General features: G+C 37.0%; 1 protein-coding gene across 1 annotated transcript in view; it reads left to right on the forward strand.

Moving 5' to 3' along the window:
- Positions 1 to 17,917, forward strand: part of SLC26A7 (solute carrier family 26 member 7) — a 75,505-nt gene extending 57,588 nt beyond the window's left edge. Inside the window, exons 11-18 of the mRNA XM_075704565.1 lie at positions 1,044 to 1,150; positions 3,377 to 3,467; positions 8,764 to 8,901; positions 10,681 to 10,729; positions 13,426 to 13,526; positions 15,413 to 15,467; positions 15,557 to 15,660; positions 17,882 to 17,917. Coding sequence (XP_075560680.1) covers positions 1,044 to 1,150; positions 3,377 to 3,467; positions 8,764 to 8,901; positions 10,681 to 10,729; positions 13,426 to 13,526; positions 15,413 to 15,467; positions 15,557 to 15,660; positions 17,882 to 17,917 — 681 coding nt within the window. The remainder of the gene's footprint in view (positions 1 to 1,043; positions 1,151 to 3,376; positions 3,468 to 8,763; positions 8,902 to 10,680; positions 10,730 to 13,425; positions 13,527 to 15,412; positions 15,468 to 15,556; positions 15,661 to 17,881) is intronic.
- The last annotated feature ends 969 nt before the right edge of the window (positions 17,918 to 18,886 follow it).

Genomic DNA, 18,886 nt, shown 5'->3' on the forward strand with positions numbered 1-18,886 from the left:
TGTGATCTTTCCTTCTGCAAACATTAACAAGCGGCACTGTAATTGTTGCAACAGGCACCTGTGGAGATCAGTATATCCAGAGGAATGAAAATCTTTCCATTCTTCTTTAACACTTTTCATATAAAGATTAGGTAGCAGACTTTGCTTAAGGCCCCCTCAAGGAAAGAAATATATGCTGACATTTAGTTGGTATAAGAAATCAAGTAATTTGTACTTTTCTCGTTTTAACTGTAAAATCTGGATATCTCTGCCATACACATCATTGTAGTATGGAAATATGAATGACCGTTTCTATTTAGAAAATAATTAAAGAAAAAATTTTAAATGTTAAAATCTTTTGGGCTTTTAATATTTTAATTTCCTTTTCAATGTGACTTTTGTTTCAGATATGCTTCTTTGTGTTTTTTTTTAAAGGGTATTTAAAATGAATCTGAAGTTTTATTAACCGAATATTGAAAGATAGGGAAGTAATCTGAAATCTCACAATTTCCATGTGAAGAAATTCATTCCCCAGTAATTTTTATTTGTGATAAAATTGGCTTAGTCAGTGGTACTCTGATAAATGCCACTTTTAATTAACCTCCTTGCAAATTAGAATTCCCACTTACACAATTAGTGGGAGAATAGCTCTCTGTATATGACCTTTAGGGTACCTCATTGTGTAAAAGGAAAGAGGGATTTTAAATGTGTGCAGTGAAGAAGGTTACAAAAACTTGCAATGTGAAAAATAAAAAATAGGTTTTACAAAACAACTGAGTTAATTCTGATTTATGTTGTTAGTGCAACTACGTATGCTATTTTAAGTAACTCTGAAAGGAACCTCTGTGAGCATTGGGATGAGTAGTGCCATGTCATATGTGTTGTCCCATGGGGAGGCATTATTTTAATCACTAATTCAGTCTTCTATATTTGCCAGTTCAAAGATCTGAATGTTCAGCTCCCTGAAGCTGTCTTCATTTTAAAAATCTTTATTTCTCATTTGTAAACTGCACATTATTACAAAAATTGAAACTAATCACCTTTTTCTGTTTCTCTCCTTAAAGAGCATATGGGTTAGTACCTATGTGCTTACAATATGCTTTGCTGCTAACGTGGGACTGTTGTATGGCATTGTCTGCACTATAGTAATTGTGATTTTCCGCTTTCCCAGGTGAGAAATAAATTTATTGAAATGTTCTATTAGCACATTGTTATATTTTCTTTCTGGCACATTGCTTCACTGTTGGGGTAGACATACAGTACACTAAATTTAACACCAAAACTTCATTTTTCTAGTTGCAGAAAATTACTAGATAAGACAATTCAAAAGGAAAAGTCACACCTGTGCATTTACTGTGAGCTAAGGATCTCTAAAACATTTCATACTATGGCATTATTTTGTGATTTCTCTTAGTAATACACATCTCTATAACTCATTAGGTGAAGGTAGCATAAGATCAACAGAAAGATCAATAATCTAAATGTTTTTCCATTAGATATGTATTTGCTCTTTAAGGAGAAAGTATGTCTGGCAAGCCTTAGTAACTAAGCACCCTTATAAACTCCTAGATATTATGTTGCACAGGAGTTGATGGCTGACATTGGCACTGCTAATATATATTAATGAAACATAACTGTACAACTATTCTGATGTATAATGAAAGTACATTATAAATTCTATATATGAATTAGAAAATCCAGGACAAAGAAACTAGAGCTAATACAAATTTGTATATTCTTTTTCATATATTACAGTTGCTACTCTGGATCACGAGTAAAGGAAAATACCAGTTGAGGTTCATGATCATTTTGTGCTATAAATTTAATCCATAGCTTACCAGTTTTGAAAATGACTGCTGCTTGCAGGCAGTTGTTTGCAGAAACACTGAATCCCACTGAAATTAAGTACGGTATAGACAGCTTGATTTCATGCTTGTTAAAGCTAATGGTGTTAAGCATTAGTGCATAGCTCTGTTTTCATAGAATAAGTTGCAGAACCAGCATGAAAATAGCTCAAAATTGCAAGGCAATTACAAATTATGGAAGATGGTTTCTGCTTGAATCAATCAGTACCTTTTCGGTAACCTTCTCCTACTCAGCAAACTAAAATTTTGGTAAATTTCGCTAATAAAGGAAAAGGTAAGTTTTCATGTTGTTTACACCCTGCGCTTGGATGTCTGAGGTTCTGTCACAGGAGAAAGGGAGATATATTTGACATAAAATAGCATGATCTTCTGTTATCTGATCTAAGGGACCTCAGTCTCAGCCTGCACTGATTAAAGTAAGTAACACTCTTTCCAGTGACTTCTGTGGTCTTCATTCACATTGCACATGATTGTCCATGCAATCTAAAGGCACCAAACAAGCTAACAGCCTTAAAAACTGTACTGAACAGGTGAGGTTAGCAACAGAACATGCAGTAAAGCCATCCAGTCAATGGCAAAAGTGCCGGCAAAAAAATGTCGGCAAAAGTGTCAGCAAAAGCGAAGCAAGAAAAATACCATAGATGATTTACTGTGAAGTTTCTGTATAGATGCCTGAGTATTGGACGTGGTGCATGTTATGTATCAGAATGTATTAAAACCAGCAGCAGCTACAGCTCAATTTATGCAATCAGGAGAGAACAGCTGACTTTTGCAAGCCTCATTTAGCCAACCCCAGTACCTACAAATACTCCTTGCACATTGATGCATCTATTAAATATTTTTATTTCGGGATTATTCCCGTTGCCTAGTTTTAGGCACAGAGCTCAGATGATAGCTAGTTTCATAGTCTTCTTGTTCTGCAGTTAAATGTGTTCCTGCAAATGATGTATTGAAGCAGAAGGTCCTACACTGAGCTGCCTTTTCAAGGCAACTTTCTTTTCATTGTCTATGTAGACAGCATAGGGATACTGGTTTTTCCAGTTAAGTCCCCTACTCCAATAGCCAAAGTGCAATGTTCTCCTTCATCATACAAAGATGTGTCGATTTTAATGACACATAAAACATCCTTAGTTTTCATAACCCATAGCTGTTCTATATCTTTTTTTCCTTTTACAATATGATTTTGCAGGTAAAAAACATTAACTAAACGTCTGTACTTTTGAAGCTGTAGATTATATATTAGCTACTTTGACTTGAGAATAGCTCTCTGGCCAGCTACAAAACAGTAATGAAGCTTAAAATTAAGATTTTTATTTACCAGAAATTTCCATTATTCATATTTTCGAAGTGATATATTATAATTTTTAAATGTGCTTTTTACCCTTTAACTGGGTCATTATCACAAAAAATAAGCTCTATATGCATGAAAATATGTACGGAATGCATCATCACAACTTTAAACTTCTATGCTGTAGTTTTGGGGTGTGTGTCTTCCTGCTTCTGTTCAAGACCACTAACGATTTGGCTTACAGATTTTCTCTGTGTATTGATTACAGAGCAAAGACACTGAATTTGAAAAATGTGAAAGAAGTGGAATATAAATACAAAACAGAAGATAATTGTGTAAGTTAAATTATCCTTCTTTTTGTGTGTGTGTGTGTGTGTTCCACTAATTCAGATTTGTTTATTTTCTCTAGTTGGTTAGAGATTGTAATCAGTGAGTCAAGGGAACATTTTTATGAAATGACCACTTGAAATCTAAAGCCAGTATGATGTCGTAAATACAAAACTAGTCTGGGCATCAGAAATTGGAATATTTTCCTGGTTCTGCTGCTGGTCTGCAAAATAAAGTTAGGCAAGTCCCCTCAGAACTGTCTGTCTTAGTTTATTTGTTACTTTTAAGTTAGGAATTGCTCTTTGTATGTTTCCTAATTGCTAAGTCTAAGGAAATCTGTTGGCAGCAAGGGCAAGGTCCATCTGAGCAGACAATAGCTGTCTCTATATTCTTATCAAATTTCCTCATTTCCTGAAAGTCCTTTGATACTCTCATTATCCACAATCTCTTTTCTGACCCTATTTCTGCCACCAGCCCCTTATGATTGGACTGTCCCAGAGGACACCGTGTGCGGCTGGGGAAGGAGGGACAGCATCATGAAGTTGTCACAGACTACTTCACACATCTCACCACCCTGTACTCAAACAAGTGTACCCTCATGTGAAAAATGGATGGAAGAATATGTCCAAAAGACTGTGCTTTTAAAATTTGGCTTCTTACAAACTTAAACCTACCAGTCAGAGATTTTAAATTCTTTCAGTTATTTTTGTTGCAATTGTCATCAAAGTTACTTGTGGTCAGGCCTATGGTAAGAAGAGAAGGGTAATGACCCAGAGAGGTGAACTCCCTCCTCTGAGATGAAACAGTAGGTCAGCAGCCAAGAGAGAAATAGAACCATGTGTCCTTTCAGCATGGAGTCCTGTCACTAGGACATCCCGCCTTCTCTACCGTGGCAGTATCTACCAGGTCCTCTTTCCTTTCCTAATGCTTATGAAGGGTCTTATGTATCAGTAACATGCTCAGCAGTTATTATCTCACCATTAAGATGCTCTCCTCTAAAGATATTATTTTTTCTGGCAAATGTTTTACATCAGAGCTATCTTGGGCTCAAAATGTGAACTTGGCTCAGGGGGGTTTACTGTTTTGGCATGCTGAACAATGCTGGAATGCAAAAGGTACATGAGAATGGGGAGGACTCTGAAATGTGAATTAAAAACACAGTTGTTGAGACTAGCCCAGTTGTCAATTATTATATCACTTTTCATTCTTAAGAAAAATGTTGGAGTAACTTTGCCAGAGATGGGTAACCAAAATTTGATTTGTTTGCTTTTTTTCATATCAGTTCCTAAAATATTTTGTACAAATCCCTATGCATCTTTTTTTAAGCTGACTGCTCTCCTGCCTTTTTTCCTTAATCATTAAGATTAATGCCACTAACCAAGCAATAACAAACCAGTTTCTGCAGACAGTGAGGAAAATAATACTTTGTTAAGAAAGCAAATTTCTCAAGAGCTTATTACACAAAACAAAGAAGGAAAATATTTTTAAGATTTAGAAAAATGCCTTTAATTGAATTTAGAGTCACTGGGTTGCAGCAGGCATTTAGGTTAATTTTTAATGTATGAATGTTAGACTGATCCAAGTTCCCCTGGTAAATAACAGCTTAGACATAAAACCCAGGACTTTTAAACATGAAAATATGTAAGCTTAATGATCTACCCTGCCATTAAGTTCTGTGGATTTATAGAGTTTATTTCATCAATAGGAGAAAAGACACTTTAATATGGAAAAAATCAAAAGGATATTTAGAAGCTTATGTGAAACACATTGCATCACAGGCATTCCCTGAACTGAATTCTTACCCAGGGATAACCAGTGCTGTGCAGAGTGCCCGGGCAGTTACCAGTGTCCTAAGTGACAGCGGGGATAGGCCACCTGAGATAATTTTCTTTTTTTCTTGGCAAGGACACAACAAAGAAGTCCATTTTTCTCAGAACAGTTCTTATTAAGGAAGGAGCTAGAACCAAACCAGAGCCAGGAATAACTGAGCCAAATTTGGCACAGTTGTCCTTGCCCATCCTAGAAAAAAGATTGTACCTAAGTCTGCCATCTGCTTCATTCGGCCTTATGATTTGAGCCTTTCAAATTTTCCACCCTGTATTTTTGGAAGATTATCAGCTTGTTGATCATCACAGGCTTTGATCTTTGGATATCAGTCTTCCTTTTTCTTAGTTTTCATCTTCCACTTTTTCATTCTGGTATGGCATCAAAGTGCTCACTTGTCTCCACAACAAGCTGTGTATAGCATCTTTTTTAAAGGAATCTGTGGGATGTCGGAGTATTTCTCCATTCGAGTGTATATTGCCCTCTGTTTTGCCCTTATTTCAGAGTTTTCTTTCGTACAATCTTAGCCATTTTAATTGCCAGTTAGGCTTTGCCACTTGACTGACCAAGGTATGTTGGTGCTGTGATATTTACCACAATCGCATTCATAGGTAAATTGCGTGAAGTCCCTATGCATAGTCTGGGGTTCATTGCCTCAGTTCTGGATGTTTGAGATGTTTCCTGAATGTAGTCTATATGATGGTGTCGCTATGGTGGTGTCCAAGAGATCATCTGGTTCCCAGAAGTCTGAATAGCAGTCTACAATAAGGAGGTAGTTTGTGTGGTTTGTGGTGAAGATTTCCATTCCTGTTGTGCTTGAAGGTCTGTTGGGAAAACTGTGTATCTTCAATGCAATCCCATGCTTTTCTGAACTATGTAAAAAATGGGCTGTGTTTCAGCTCCACTTACATGTGTTTGAGTGTGTCCTTGTTACAAGTCTCTAACTTTTGTTAGGAAGAACAGAGACTTTTTGAACCTATATTCTCTTGCGAATTCTTGGGGTTTACTTCCTGTTACCCATTGTCACAAGTGGTTCATTTTTGAGAGCTGACACTCACATAAATCAGATATTTTATTTCAGTAGTAAATTGATATTTTCTGTATCCAGACCTCTTATTGCACTTAGTGACAGCATACTTTATTGCATATAGCACTTTTGTGGACTGACATCCTTTTGAAGAACTTGGAATCAGATATGTTGATCTGCCTTCATGGTCTGCTGCTGTCCTGCTGAGGTGTCGTGTCCTGGTTTCAGCTGGGATAGAGTTAATTTTCTTCCTAGTAGCTGGCATAGTGCTTTGGTTTGGATTTAGTATGAGAATAAAGTTGATAACTCACTGATGTTTTAGTTGTTGCTAAGTACTGCCTATGCTAGTCAAAGACTTTTCAGCTTCCCCTGCTCTGCCAGGTGCACAAGAAGCTGGGAGGGGGCACAGCCAGAATAGTTGATGCAAACTGCCTAAAGGGCTATTCCATACCATATGACGTCATGCTCAGTATATAAGCTGGGGGAGCGGGCTGGGGGGGACAGCAATTGCTGCTCAGGGACTGTCTGAGTATCAGTTGGCAGGTGGTGAGCAATTACATCATTCATCACTTGTTTTGTATATTCTTATTCTTATTATTATCTTACTTTATTTTATTTCAATTATTAAAGAGTTCTGTTCTCAACCCAGGAGTCTTCTCACTTTTACTCTTCTGATTCTCTCCCCCATCCCACCGGGAGACAGGGGAGTGAGCGAGCGGCTGTGTGGTGCTTAGCTGCTGGCTGGGGTTAAACCACAACATGTTGTCAGGTGCAGTGTTTGCTCATTAAAATCTCATCCTGTTTTCATTCTTCCAAAGTGGACAAAGTTTTTTATGAGGCTGTTGAAGCTGACACCCAGTGGTACCATGTTTTGCATGTGAAAATAACTTGTTGTGTAATGTTCAGGTTATGCATTCCAAGGATCCTTTTTTTGTCTCACCTGCAAGGAGAATGCTCTGAACTTGCACATGTAACCTAGAGATCCCCAGCTTCCATAAAAGACATACCTGAAAGGCAAATTAGTGCTATTGCTTTGCTGGCAACTTGCACTTATGAGCAGTGTTACTGTAGCTATTTAAGAATCTCTAGTTGCATGCTTGCCTGTCAGGTAGAAAATTATATTGAAAATATTGGTAAGTTTTACAGGCCACACATGATCCTGCTTATTCCTGTTTACAGCACTAGATGCATAAAAGTTTAATACAGTTATTTACTGGAATATACATAAAGAACTTTATAAGTACATGTAATATCTTTTACTAGACCAAATAGTACAGCTGGAAAAGGTGGAAGACCCTAAAGGCCATCAGACTTTTCCTCAAGTCTGAAATAGAAGCAGCAGAAACCAAAGGAGCAGAGGGGACTTGCTCCACATTGAATTTGGTCTGTCTCAGACCTAATTTTCCTAAGAAGAGACACATGGTTCATAACCTGGGAAAAAAGAGAGCTTGATAGTATTGACTTTACCTACCTACAAAATAAATATATTTGTATATAAATATTGATTTTATAAAAAATTATTTTAATATAAATTTAAATTAATTTATATAATAAATTATCTAAAATGTAAATCTAAATTATTTAAATAAATTTATATTAAATATAAATATAATTTTTCTTGCTGGCTTTTGAAGTTGTTTTAAGTCCACCTTGAGAATGACAGAAAAAGTGCTGGTTTTGTGGGAAATGTTCCACACTGGTACCTGGGGGTTTCCTGACCTTTATCTGATGTCCTTCAAGAATTCATTCTGGTGTGTAATGTCTGTGTTTTGGGCTACACTGTTTCATTGAAGGTATCTGGTGAACTGGATGAAACTTATTCAAGGAAGTGCAGAGACAGGAACTGGGGGCGGCTGATGGTTCTCGTGTAGATTATCTATTGTGTTCGTTGTAGATATGTGCTGGCAAAGTTTTAAATGTGTCGCTCAAGCTTGGTCTGGATTCACTAAGTATTTCCATGGAGAAATATCTCTGTTGCACTAAATTCATCTTCAGATAACTGAGATGAACAATTTCAGCGTTCCCCAAACCACCTGCAGTGTTTGCCCCAAAACCTCGTGTGCTTTTTCCAATACATATGTTTGTCTAATAAAAGATATTCCCTGTCTGCAAACCTTGTCTTTCCTATGTTTGGGGATCATACCAACTGAAACAGTGCTACTGGTATTTGCCAGATAATAGTCCTTAGTATTATGTATCATAATGAATATGATTTTCTTTTCATGTTAGCTTGAATTAAGGATAATTTTCCTTATAGGTTACTTATTTCCTTTTTTACTTCAGTTGTGTGTGAAGACTGATCAAGACATTTATCTGTTAAATCATTATCACAACCCAAAGCTCCTTCTAGGTTGATTTACAGGAATTTTCAGGATTTTTAAAGAAATTACTTTGGTTTTCAGTCTCCAAACACAAGATAACCTTCTCAGTATTTTCTTTATTTCATTCTGCAGGAATCATTAAAACAGGTAAAGATAGTTTCAGTCAACAACCCATTAGTCTTTCTGAATGCCAGGAAATTTCATGCTGACCTGATAAAGATAATCCAGGAGGATAGCACGAGCAGCCCAGCATGTGAAGATGTAAATAAGGTAGGATGTGCTATATGCTTCAATAACCATGGTGACGGTGTTGAAGATCATGATTGCTTTCCTTGCATTTCTTAGAGAACGCAATCAGATATTAAAACAGATATAATAAGGTAATATTTCAAATTATTAATTTGGGATAGAATAAAGTTAATCTTAATCAGATTCAATATGGATTGTTTTCTTATTATTACTTGAAAAGAATATCTCTACTTTTTCTATATATGATCCTGTAAAAGACATTAAAACACTGATCCAAAGCTCCTCAAAATTTCTTGCAGAACGTACATAACCTCAGCTAATATAAGGTTGTGATTTTAAAAAGACAATGAGTAGCTACAAATCTACTTGAATAAAATGTGAGTTTTTTGGCTGGATGTGAGTCCATGAGAGATAGACACTTCATTTCTGTTTCTAACTATAAATACTTCCAGGAGAATTAGGAAGAAGGTACAAACTGGCTAAAGTTTTTCTCAAAGGTAGCGTTTCTTTTGCATTTCCAGTACTGATTGTATTGGAAAAATAACCAGTATAAAAATTATGTATAACTTGGTTTTGGAGAATATCTCCATAAGTATAGTATTGTTTGTGTTTATCTGCACATAACTACTGCAACTTCCTGCAACGCTTCCTAAAAGGGAAAAAAAGTCTTCTTATTTTTCTATCATTACAATGAAGACATTCCAATACTGTACAATGCTTACTATAGGCAATTTCATGCAGTTTGCAAACTGGGCTCAGAAAATCACATAAATTTCCTAGACGAGTTGTCAAGATAGCATTCAGCAATGTGTGTCCATCACCTCTCCTGTCTTTTGCCAAAGAGCTGTGCTACCCATACCGACTTTGATGGGTGGCTTCTCCTCATTGTGCAGAAATTCAGCTCAGAAATTGGGCTGCTTTTATTCCTTGGTTGTGCTAGGCTAAGTGATTTGGATTAGTATGATAACAAACCCCCAAACAGAGAGAAATTACCTAGGATTTGCATGGAATTAATTTATGGGTCAATTTAATAAGTGTAATAAGTTAAGAAGTTAATTTAATAAGTTAATTTATAAGTTACTTAGGAGAGACATTTTACCTTTGTCTGTCCTGTAAGGTACTCGGCAGTGCAGCTGCCCGAAATACTATGCATACATTTTTTTTTTTTTTAATAAAGGTCTTTCTGTAGCACATAATGGGAATGAAAAAAAAAATGCACTTTGGATTTTGTTTCTGTGCTGTATTTTTGGTTTTAGTTCATATTTCTACTGAGAACTTAACATTCATATTGAAATAATTATAAAAAAAATTCTCCAGATCAACGTAATTCTTTAATAAATTTACATGTCAAAAATGTTTTCACTAAAATATTAGCATAACAGATGAGATTGCAGTGAGTAGAAAATGAATCAAAAGTTAATCTTATAAAATCACTGACTAGAATTTATCTTTTCAAGAACATCTTTCACATCTTTTGACCACTTCTTAACCAACCCCTGCTTCCCCAAAAGCATCATTTTTATAATATGCTTTCTAGTGGATCCAAACACGACAGAGGCTGAGTCAGCTAGAAAGAAAAGTGAGATATCACTTTGGTATAACTTTAGAAGAATACTGAGAGACATACTCAGCAAATACTATATATCCAATAGGCTGTTGCATACAATATGATTTTGGAGAGAAGGAGTTAACTTTGACATTGAGAAACAGAATTCTTATGTATTGCATTGATTTTCTCTGGTTGCTGTGTATTGGACTAGTTTTCCTTGGTATGTTAATAGTTTGTTGCTTTTATTTCAGTGTGAGCAGAACACATTGCTCTGTTCATTTTCCAATGGAAGTTGTCATGGTGAGTGAGTTTATGATCTATAAATGATATTAAAACCAAGATGGATATGAATGTGCAAAAATGGGTCCATGCTTTTCCATTTATTTTTGTGTGAACTCAAGTTGTCTGGAGACTAATATTTTCAGTTAGACCAAACATTCAACGAAGCATGAGTGCTAAACAGTGTTAAACTCTGTTAACCTTGGCCTAACAGGTCCTAATTTTATTCTGTTCTTGACTGACTTTTTAAGATTTCAAAAGCAGGGAAGCCATGAAAATACCTTTTCTGCAGGAGTCCCTGCTTATTTCTAATGAACCACTGTGTGCATACTGAGACAGGTACGCAGTGGGGGGGACCACTTCCCGCATTACTGCCTGGATTGATCTTCAGACAAAGGCCTAAGAGGCTGTTTCGCTAAGCTCTGGTCTTGTTTTTTTGCATTCACAGTGGGACTTGAATATTAGTATGCAAAAGTAAAAATAGGATAAGATTCGAGTCACGTTAAATCTTTGTGATCTTTAAAGCTACTTAGGAGAAAATCTCAGAAAACATCAATTGAATTATCAGTGACACTATGGTCACCAATATTGTCCTGTATATCAGTAGAGGAGAGAATAAAGAAAAAACCTAACGGTTTGCTTTCAATTAGGGATTAAGCTGGATAATTCCACTCTTCGCACACTTTGTAACACTTAAATCAAACCAGAGCACATACATTCCCATGGGAGAGCTGCAGCAACCTTTTGCAGAAGATACTTTATACAGATGACTTCATTGTGGATAGAATTAAAATACTGTGTTTATTTAAAATGCTTATAAGCATTAAGGCCACAGTAGAGAATCTGATTTGGGGGCTGTTGTCTGAATGTTTACATTCACTAACTAGATTCATGACATTTTTATGATACTAGAGTGTTTAGTTTACTTGGGGGTGACAGAGTGCTTTGCCGTAACACACAGCAATGCAGTAATAATGGCTACTGAAGACTATACAGGGCTATACTGTAAAATGCTAAAAGAGTGCAAAGCACTTTATATGTGAGGAGATTTTTGGAAGGTCTTGGCAGTACATATTTCAGTCTTCTTTTGGATGAACTCGTTTCTCATGTTACAGACAGCACAAGACCTCTTTTCTGGTTGCTTAAGTCCTGCTTAAGTCCCTGAGGACTTAAATGCTCTGTTGTTCCTTATACCAACCAGTCTATGGTGACTCTTCATGGGAGCTTCCAAATAAAAACCAGAGAGAAAAAAAGAAAAATCCCTATGAAAAGGAAAACAAAATGTGGGGCTTAAATTGTAAGGAAGGAGGGGAGCAGGAAGACATAAACCTCAATCCTTACGGCAGTTGGAAGGTGCGGCAATGTACATCTTTGTTAAAATCTTCCTTTCTCTCTCTGGGGAATACCAATTTGCCATCGGTGTGTATCAGCACCAAATTAAACAGGTGCTGTTGCCTTTGCCGCTGGTTCAGAGAGGGAGCAGGTCTGTAGCTACCCCCCCATTCAGAAGCCAGGCAGCCTCTACTGCAGGATGCCAACGGGGTGGGAAGGTGGCACGAGTGAGGAATAGGGAGAAAGACTAAGTTCTTTTGTTTCAGAGGCAGAGGGGGTGTGTAGAAAAGATTACAGTGAGCAGCCTAGCAGATCTCATAAGTCCTTTCTTCATTTCCATCACAGTAATGTCAGGCAGGAGGTTTCCTTTGAAATTCTGTGGGTTTGTTCTGTATGTATAATGTACGTTGGACATTACAAAGACAGTAAATCTCTGGAGGTGCAAGTCCAAAAGTCTCTGGCTCTCAGGCTACTGTCAGAAAGGAATTAGCACTATTATAAATCTACACCATGGGGAAATTCTAAGTCCCTTCAAGAGTTTAAAGTCTTTTCCTCTGCTCCGTCAAAACCATTTAGCTTAACCAATCTTTATATTCAGAATTCCTTCCTGGTTTTTTTTTTTTTTGTTTTGTGCATTATGATAACTAATATTTGTTCACAAAGCAATGTAAATAAGATGTGCATTATTTGCTAGTTTTCCCTTTATAAAAGCCAGGAATCATTTATCTCCCTGCTAGTTCAGGGCACATGTAGGAGTTCAGAAGTATGCTTAGTTTAAGCACAAGATGGCCTGAGGTTGAAGAATGAGTATAAAACCCATGCAAATCTTACCAACATCTTTTTTTTTCTCCAGCATCAATACGTGATAGTGTATGTAAAAAATTAACCTAACAAAAACCAGCATAGTAAAACCTTAGGAAAATGAAATATTCCACTTCACATATTTTTCTTCCTTATTGGAGGATATTAGTTAAGCCATAGGCAGGCATTTGGGCACTACAGAAATGAATGTCATATCAGAACTTGAGAGAGATATATTCTCTGTGTATCCCATGTAAACTTTTCCAAACAAGCCAAGATATTATCCCGACTCATTTAGAAATTCAAATCTGAAGAAGCAATTCTTCAGTTCTTGAGATACTATTCCTGTCTAAAACATCTCTACTAATAATACGTTCTGCCCATCATCACTTCATCCCATTGCTCTGAAGGTCCTTCATTTGTGCTTCTAAAATGTGCCATTTGCTTGACTGATACCCCGGTACATAACAGTAAAATTTTTATTGTGATAGTCTGGATTTATTTTGTGAACTATCATTATTCCTATATGCATTTCTTGACTATTCTCCCTTTTAATTAAAGTTTTTCATTTATCAAATGTGTAGGTGAGTCGTTGCAGTCATGTCACAGTGAGCGATGTGTTTTGATATTAGACTGCAGTGGACTGAATTTCTTTGACTACACCGGAGTCTCAGTGCTGCTTCAGGTATTCATGACATCAGACAAATTCTGTACATAGAAATATAATTACACATACAAGTTTTTGTGGCCAGCTACTAGTCACTTCACCCATATCAATGGATAAACATGTCACTCATGGAAAAGATGAACACAGATTTGGTATTAAACTGCACTGTGTTTATATATAAAATTATATAAAAAATAATTCTAAAGATTTTGGGTGTTATTCATTGCAAATGTAAGTATTGTATATAACAGAGATTAGTTTCTGAACTTTTCTTTGTTTTTAACATTTTAAAGCTCTTTTAGGTCATATTTGACCCTGCCATGTCAGTTATATCAGTTGCAGTGGAGCCATGTGTGGATTTACCCCTTTAAAATTTCAGCTTTTAATTCTGTGATTTTATCTGTATGTCCTGCTTTCTGCTAAGCCAGAGGTCTTAATGTTGTCCATGTTTTCTTCTGTGGGTTACATACCTAGCAGGCTGGGTTCCTCAGGCATTGCAGGAGCTCCAAGAAGCTCCCAGAAGACCAAAACCAGTAACCACATAATAAGCAGTTCTACATAGTGAATGAAAAATTATGTTCAAAAGCTATTTCTTACATTTCCATTGGGTCTGGCATTTAATAGATGTGTAGTGGGTACAGATTTAAGTGGGTATGCAAGGTTTTGTTCATATAATTTTTCTTAGTAAGATAGAAGACCAGATTTGAACTTGGCTCTCAGCCCAGGCCTTTTCTTATCCTAACCATTTTCTCAGTTTACTGCAGTGATTAAGCAGTAAAGTAAGTACTGCCTTAAAAATGTTAAATTAAAACTATGTATAGGTGGGGATATAATAAAATATAAAACTGGAAAAATTAAATAAGGTGAGTGGAGTTACTCCTTATTATGTCTCACCTCAAAATGTAGGGCATTCAATAAAATTATTAGACAAAGCATTGATTAAAAAAAAAAAAAAAATTTGTGAAACTGATTTCCAAAAGATCTTAGAGACCCAGAAGTACAAATTATATTAAAGAAGTGTTAGACAAATTTGTGAGAGGTAAGTCCATCATTGGCTGTGAAATGCACAGGTAGGGAGTGCAGCCTCTGAATGAATGACTGGTCCAAAACTGAGTTACCCAGAGGAGGAACACGCTCAATGTGTCTTCATTGTTACACTCCTTCCCAAAGTATCATTACTGCTGCTACAGTTGGAGGAATTTTTAGACTGAGTCAGGCTTCTGGTTTATTTTTAAAAATAGGGTATTCTGTTGTGGTCCTCATTGAATCTCTTCTCTCAGAATTGTTCCACTTTACATGGATTATTTAAACATTTTTTGAAGCAGGGACCGCTTTGGATGTCCTCATCTGCTGGAAAGGCCCTACTCTGTTTCTAGAGTTATTTTCATAATTTTTTTTTACTTTCTAGCTTATTGAATATTTAGTCTCTGTGAAATTGAACGTCTTAAAAGAAAGAATAAATAACAACTTACTGCAGAATGTATCATGGTGCTTTTCTGACAGACTACTGGAAGTTTCAAAGTTTCCTAGGTCCGATTAATGCCTTTGTGGACTGGTAGGTAAGCGTGTGGAGAGGAGATGGGGAAACTTGCTGCACAAGGAAAACCACAGGAAAAAAACCCCGAAAAAATATAATTGAAAAATACTAAATTGTTGCTCTAATTCAGATTTAATTCATTTTATCACCGGTAGAGCTGTAGAGTACTTTGAGGAGGGGGAAGAAATTAGTGCAGGTTTGTGGTGTTTGCGTTATAGAAGGGCTCGCTCTGGTGGCTGCTGGCAGTATAGCGTCAACAGCAGCACCTCATCCTTTCCGCCTGCTTTGAATATAGTCTTTTTGGGTATTTTGGTCTCTGTTGGTATTTTAAACAGTTTTTTTGAATTTCATGTTTTCACACATATAGATTTACATGGACTGTAAAAACAGACACATCGATGTGTTGCTCGCACACTGCAAAGGCAAGTATCAGCTTACAGCAAAATTTTTAACATGATGGTTTATATATCCTCACTACTTTATCAGTGCTCATATGTTTGTTTTATTGCAGACTCCTTGATAAAAGCAATGCAGTACGGTGGAAATCTGGAATCTGAAAATCCTGTCTTCTTTGAATCTATTTCTTCGGCAGTCGATGCCATTCAAATTCACAGGGTGAGACTTACAGCAGGGGTAGGTGAAGTCTGGAGGGCTTCTTGAATGCTCACAGCAACTTGTTAAAGTCTGGGGGAATCTTATTTACCCAGTGAACCTTTTGTGTAGAAATCTTTTATCTGTCTGTTCTCTATAACTGGTCCTCAGCCTCTGGACTGCAGTTACCAAGTTTTTCCTCCTAGCACTCTCTTCCCATCTTTCCTTCAGCAACAACCTCTTGGTCTTCTATGCTAGATCCAGAGGTGCTGTGTTGTGGTGCATTAATCTGGGTGCATTCTCCACTGGGAAGTGTAATGTCATCTAGAAACACCTAGTGTAGCCTCTTGGTGAGGCAAATTAGCTCGCACTCGGTTCTGCATTACTGAAACCACTCCTTCGTTCCTCAGCCTGGGTTGCTTAAAGCTGCTTCATGTAGCACCACTCTGTTCTGACTGAAACACTTCTGGATCCTTAGCAAGTTTGTTTCAAGCTAATAAGCTTGTCTCTACCCTGCACAGCAGTGTGCTGTGTTGGCTCACTGGTGGAAAGAGGGGAGAGGAATCACACGAGGTGGAAGAGAGCTAGACAGAGAAGGAAGGCTTGGCTTAGAAACTGAGGCTTGAGGCTTGAATGCATTTGCTTGAGCATGTGTTTACTCACACAGTAATTCTTGCATTCCTTGTTGAAGGACTGTAAACCTGGGCTTTCCTCATAAACCATGTGAGCCTTTTCCATTGTAATCCCAGCATAACTGAGTGTGCATTACAAGTGGTGTGTTTTCCCATGGTTTTATTTATGATTCCCAACATGGCTAGAGCTTAGCTCAGGGTCTTCTCCAAGAGACATTAAACTCATCATGGTCTGTTGTTTTGAGTTTGGTTTTTTTTTTTCTCCACTTTATATTTTACTAATTAAGTTAGAGTTGCCTATGGACAAAATCACTTTCCATTGATTTATCCAGATAAGGCGAGTTGGCACAGCTGGTCTAGTGAATTGACCAGAAGAACATGTTCTCTTCAGAGCTTTTCAATAGTTTTTATTTTGTTGCCCTGAAAAAAAAAAAAAAAAAAAAAAAAATTACTAAATGGTAACTGCAGGGCAAAAATAATGGGGATGACTATTGTGTATTTTGTCTGGGTCCAATTAGATGAATTAGGATCATTGTTGTGTTATAAAATGTCTGCATTCTTCATAGACATTAATTAACCTTCCTAACATTCTTGTAAGATAGTTATATAGTGTTCCCATTTTATGGAAATGGGACATGGAAAGACCAGGACAAATGTCCAAAGTGAAAAGGGGGAGTTAGAGCTCAGAAGCCCACTTTTCTAGGAACTGATCCCATATTTCTACCAGAGCTGCTAAGCAAAAAAAAACTCTGAATAGTGGCTTAGCAGATTAGTCTGAAAGTCTTGCAGGCAACCTCAAATTTTAAATGTAATTATGAACAGTGTATATATGTTACTGATGCCTCTTCAGAGTGTTCAAAGTATGTGGGTTGCTTTTTTTTTTATATGTGTTCCTTGCATTTAACACCTGAAGATAAGATGAACAGGAGTAAAAAGACAGGGTGAGTGCAATAGCAGCACCACACTGGAACTTACACAGTCTGTCTATGTACTCTTTTTGTGCCTTTTTGTGCCTTTTAAAGATGCTGACATCAGCAGGAATTTTGAGTGTTTACATGATGGAAAAAAGGGAGGAGAGGAGAGGAGAGGGGAGGGGAGGAGAGGAGAGGGGAGGGGAGGGGAGGGGAGGGGAGGGGAGAGGAGAGGAGAGGAGAGGAGAGGAGAGGAGAGGAGAGGAGAGGAGAGGAGAGGAGAGGAGAGGAGAGGAGAGGAGAGGAGAGGAGAGGAGAGGAGAGGAGTTGGAGATTTATGGAAAGTGATTTGTTCCAATTTACGTTATCAGCTTCCCCCCACAGCAGGAAATAGTCTTTCAATGGCAGAAAGGTAGAGGCAAGAGGGCTTCATGGTTGTTCCTGTTCATCTCTGCTGCTGTTTGGAAGTGCAAAGGTGCTCTTATCTACATCCTCCAAGGATAATGTCATGTAATTCTCATTTTTATGTTGATGAGTTTGTAACAGACTCTTCATGCAGTTCATCCTCAACATAAATAACTTTTTGATTTATTAGTCTTTATAATGGTGGTATTTTCAAACTAGCACTGCTTCATCTGCTAATTTTACATGATATTCTAGGAAAATATTATAATATATTTTTTTCTGTTTCTCCCAATTTAGAATTACAGAAAGTTCAGTGAACAGAGTGAAGTGTGATGTCAACCCGTTGAATATGGCTAGTTCGATCTGCTTATATTCAGAATGAACTACACCATGGTTTCTCCTCAGCTTTTTTCTCCAGGGGATCTCATAGATGATCTTTTGTATGCCACATATATTTACTACATTCAGTAATGACAGATCTGCCATTCAGAAAAAAATCTTTCAGCTGCCATCACTCAGAGAATGTTCATACAATTGTTCTATATTGGTTTTATATAATATTTTTATATACATTTAGATACAAATTATTAGAAAGCAGACATGAGGTACTGACTCTTTACCAGTAAGGTATATTCTTTTAGATATCTTCTATTGTAACATTAGTTGTAATACGCATCTGTAGTTTTGTGCATAGAATAATAAGGCATTTTGAATTCTTAAAACCAGTGTGTTATAATTGATGCGCTACATGCAGGAAGCCATATACCAGTGCATAACTGTTTCTAATGGCTTTACTTCTCCTTTTTTCTGTTCAAGACAGCCATTTGCAATAACAGCATCATATCACAGCTAACATATTCTTCCATTTCTTGTACGTGGTTTTGTATGCTTTTTAATGCCTGCCAAGGTAAGGTAAGTGGAAGCACTGTATATTCAGAGAAGGCAGATGTATGTTGACTAAGTGCACTGGATTGTCTCCCCCTCTAGTAGCTGTCATGAGTTATTATTACAGTTTGCTACGTTTTCGAAGCCACAGGTATTCTTTAGCTCGGATTGAAGAGGAAAAACTGGTAATATTTTTCCAAAACTTGTTCTTGTTTCCAGCACAGAGTAGTCTGCATTTCCAGTTTACGCTGTGATTTCTTTGGTGGTGAAATCTTCAGCTGTGGCAACTGAGAAATGACAGTAGAGAGGCACATAAGGTGTGTGCCACATTTCAGCCCCAATTCTGGTGTGCAGTACTAGTACAAACACATAAATGGGGTGGAGAAATTAATGGGTTGAGTATTTGGCTTGTAATTA

This window comes from Pelecanus crispus, chromosome 2, assembly GCF_030463565.1.
Source record: "Pelecanus crispus isolate bPelCri1 chromosome 2, bPelCri1.pri, whole genome shotgun sequence".
Classification (NCBI taxonomy): domain Eukaryota; kingdom Metazoa; phylum Chordata; class Aves; order Pelecaniformes; family Pelecanidae; genus Pelecanus; species Pelecanus crispus.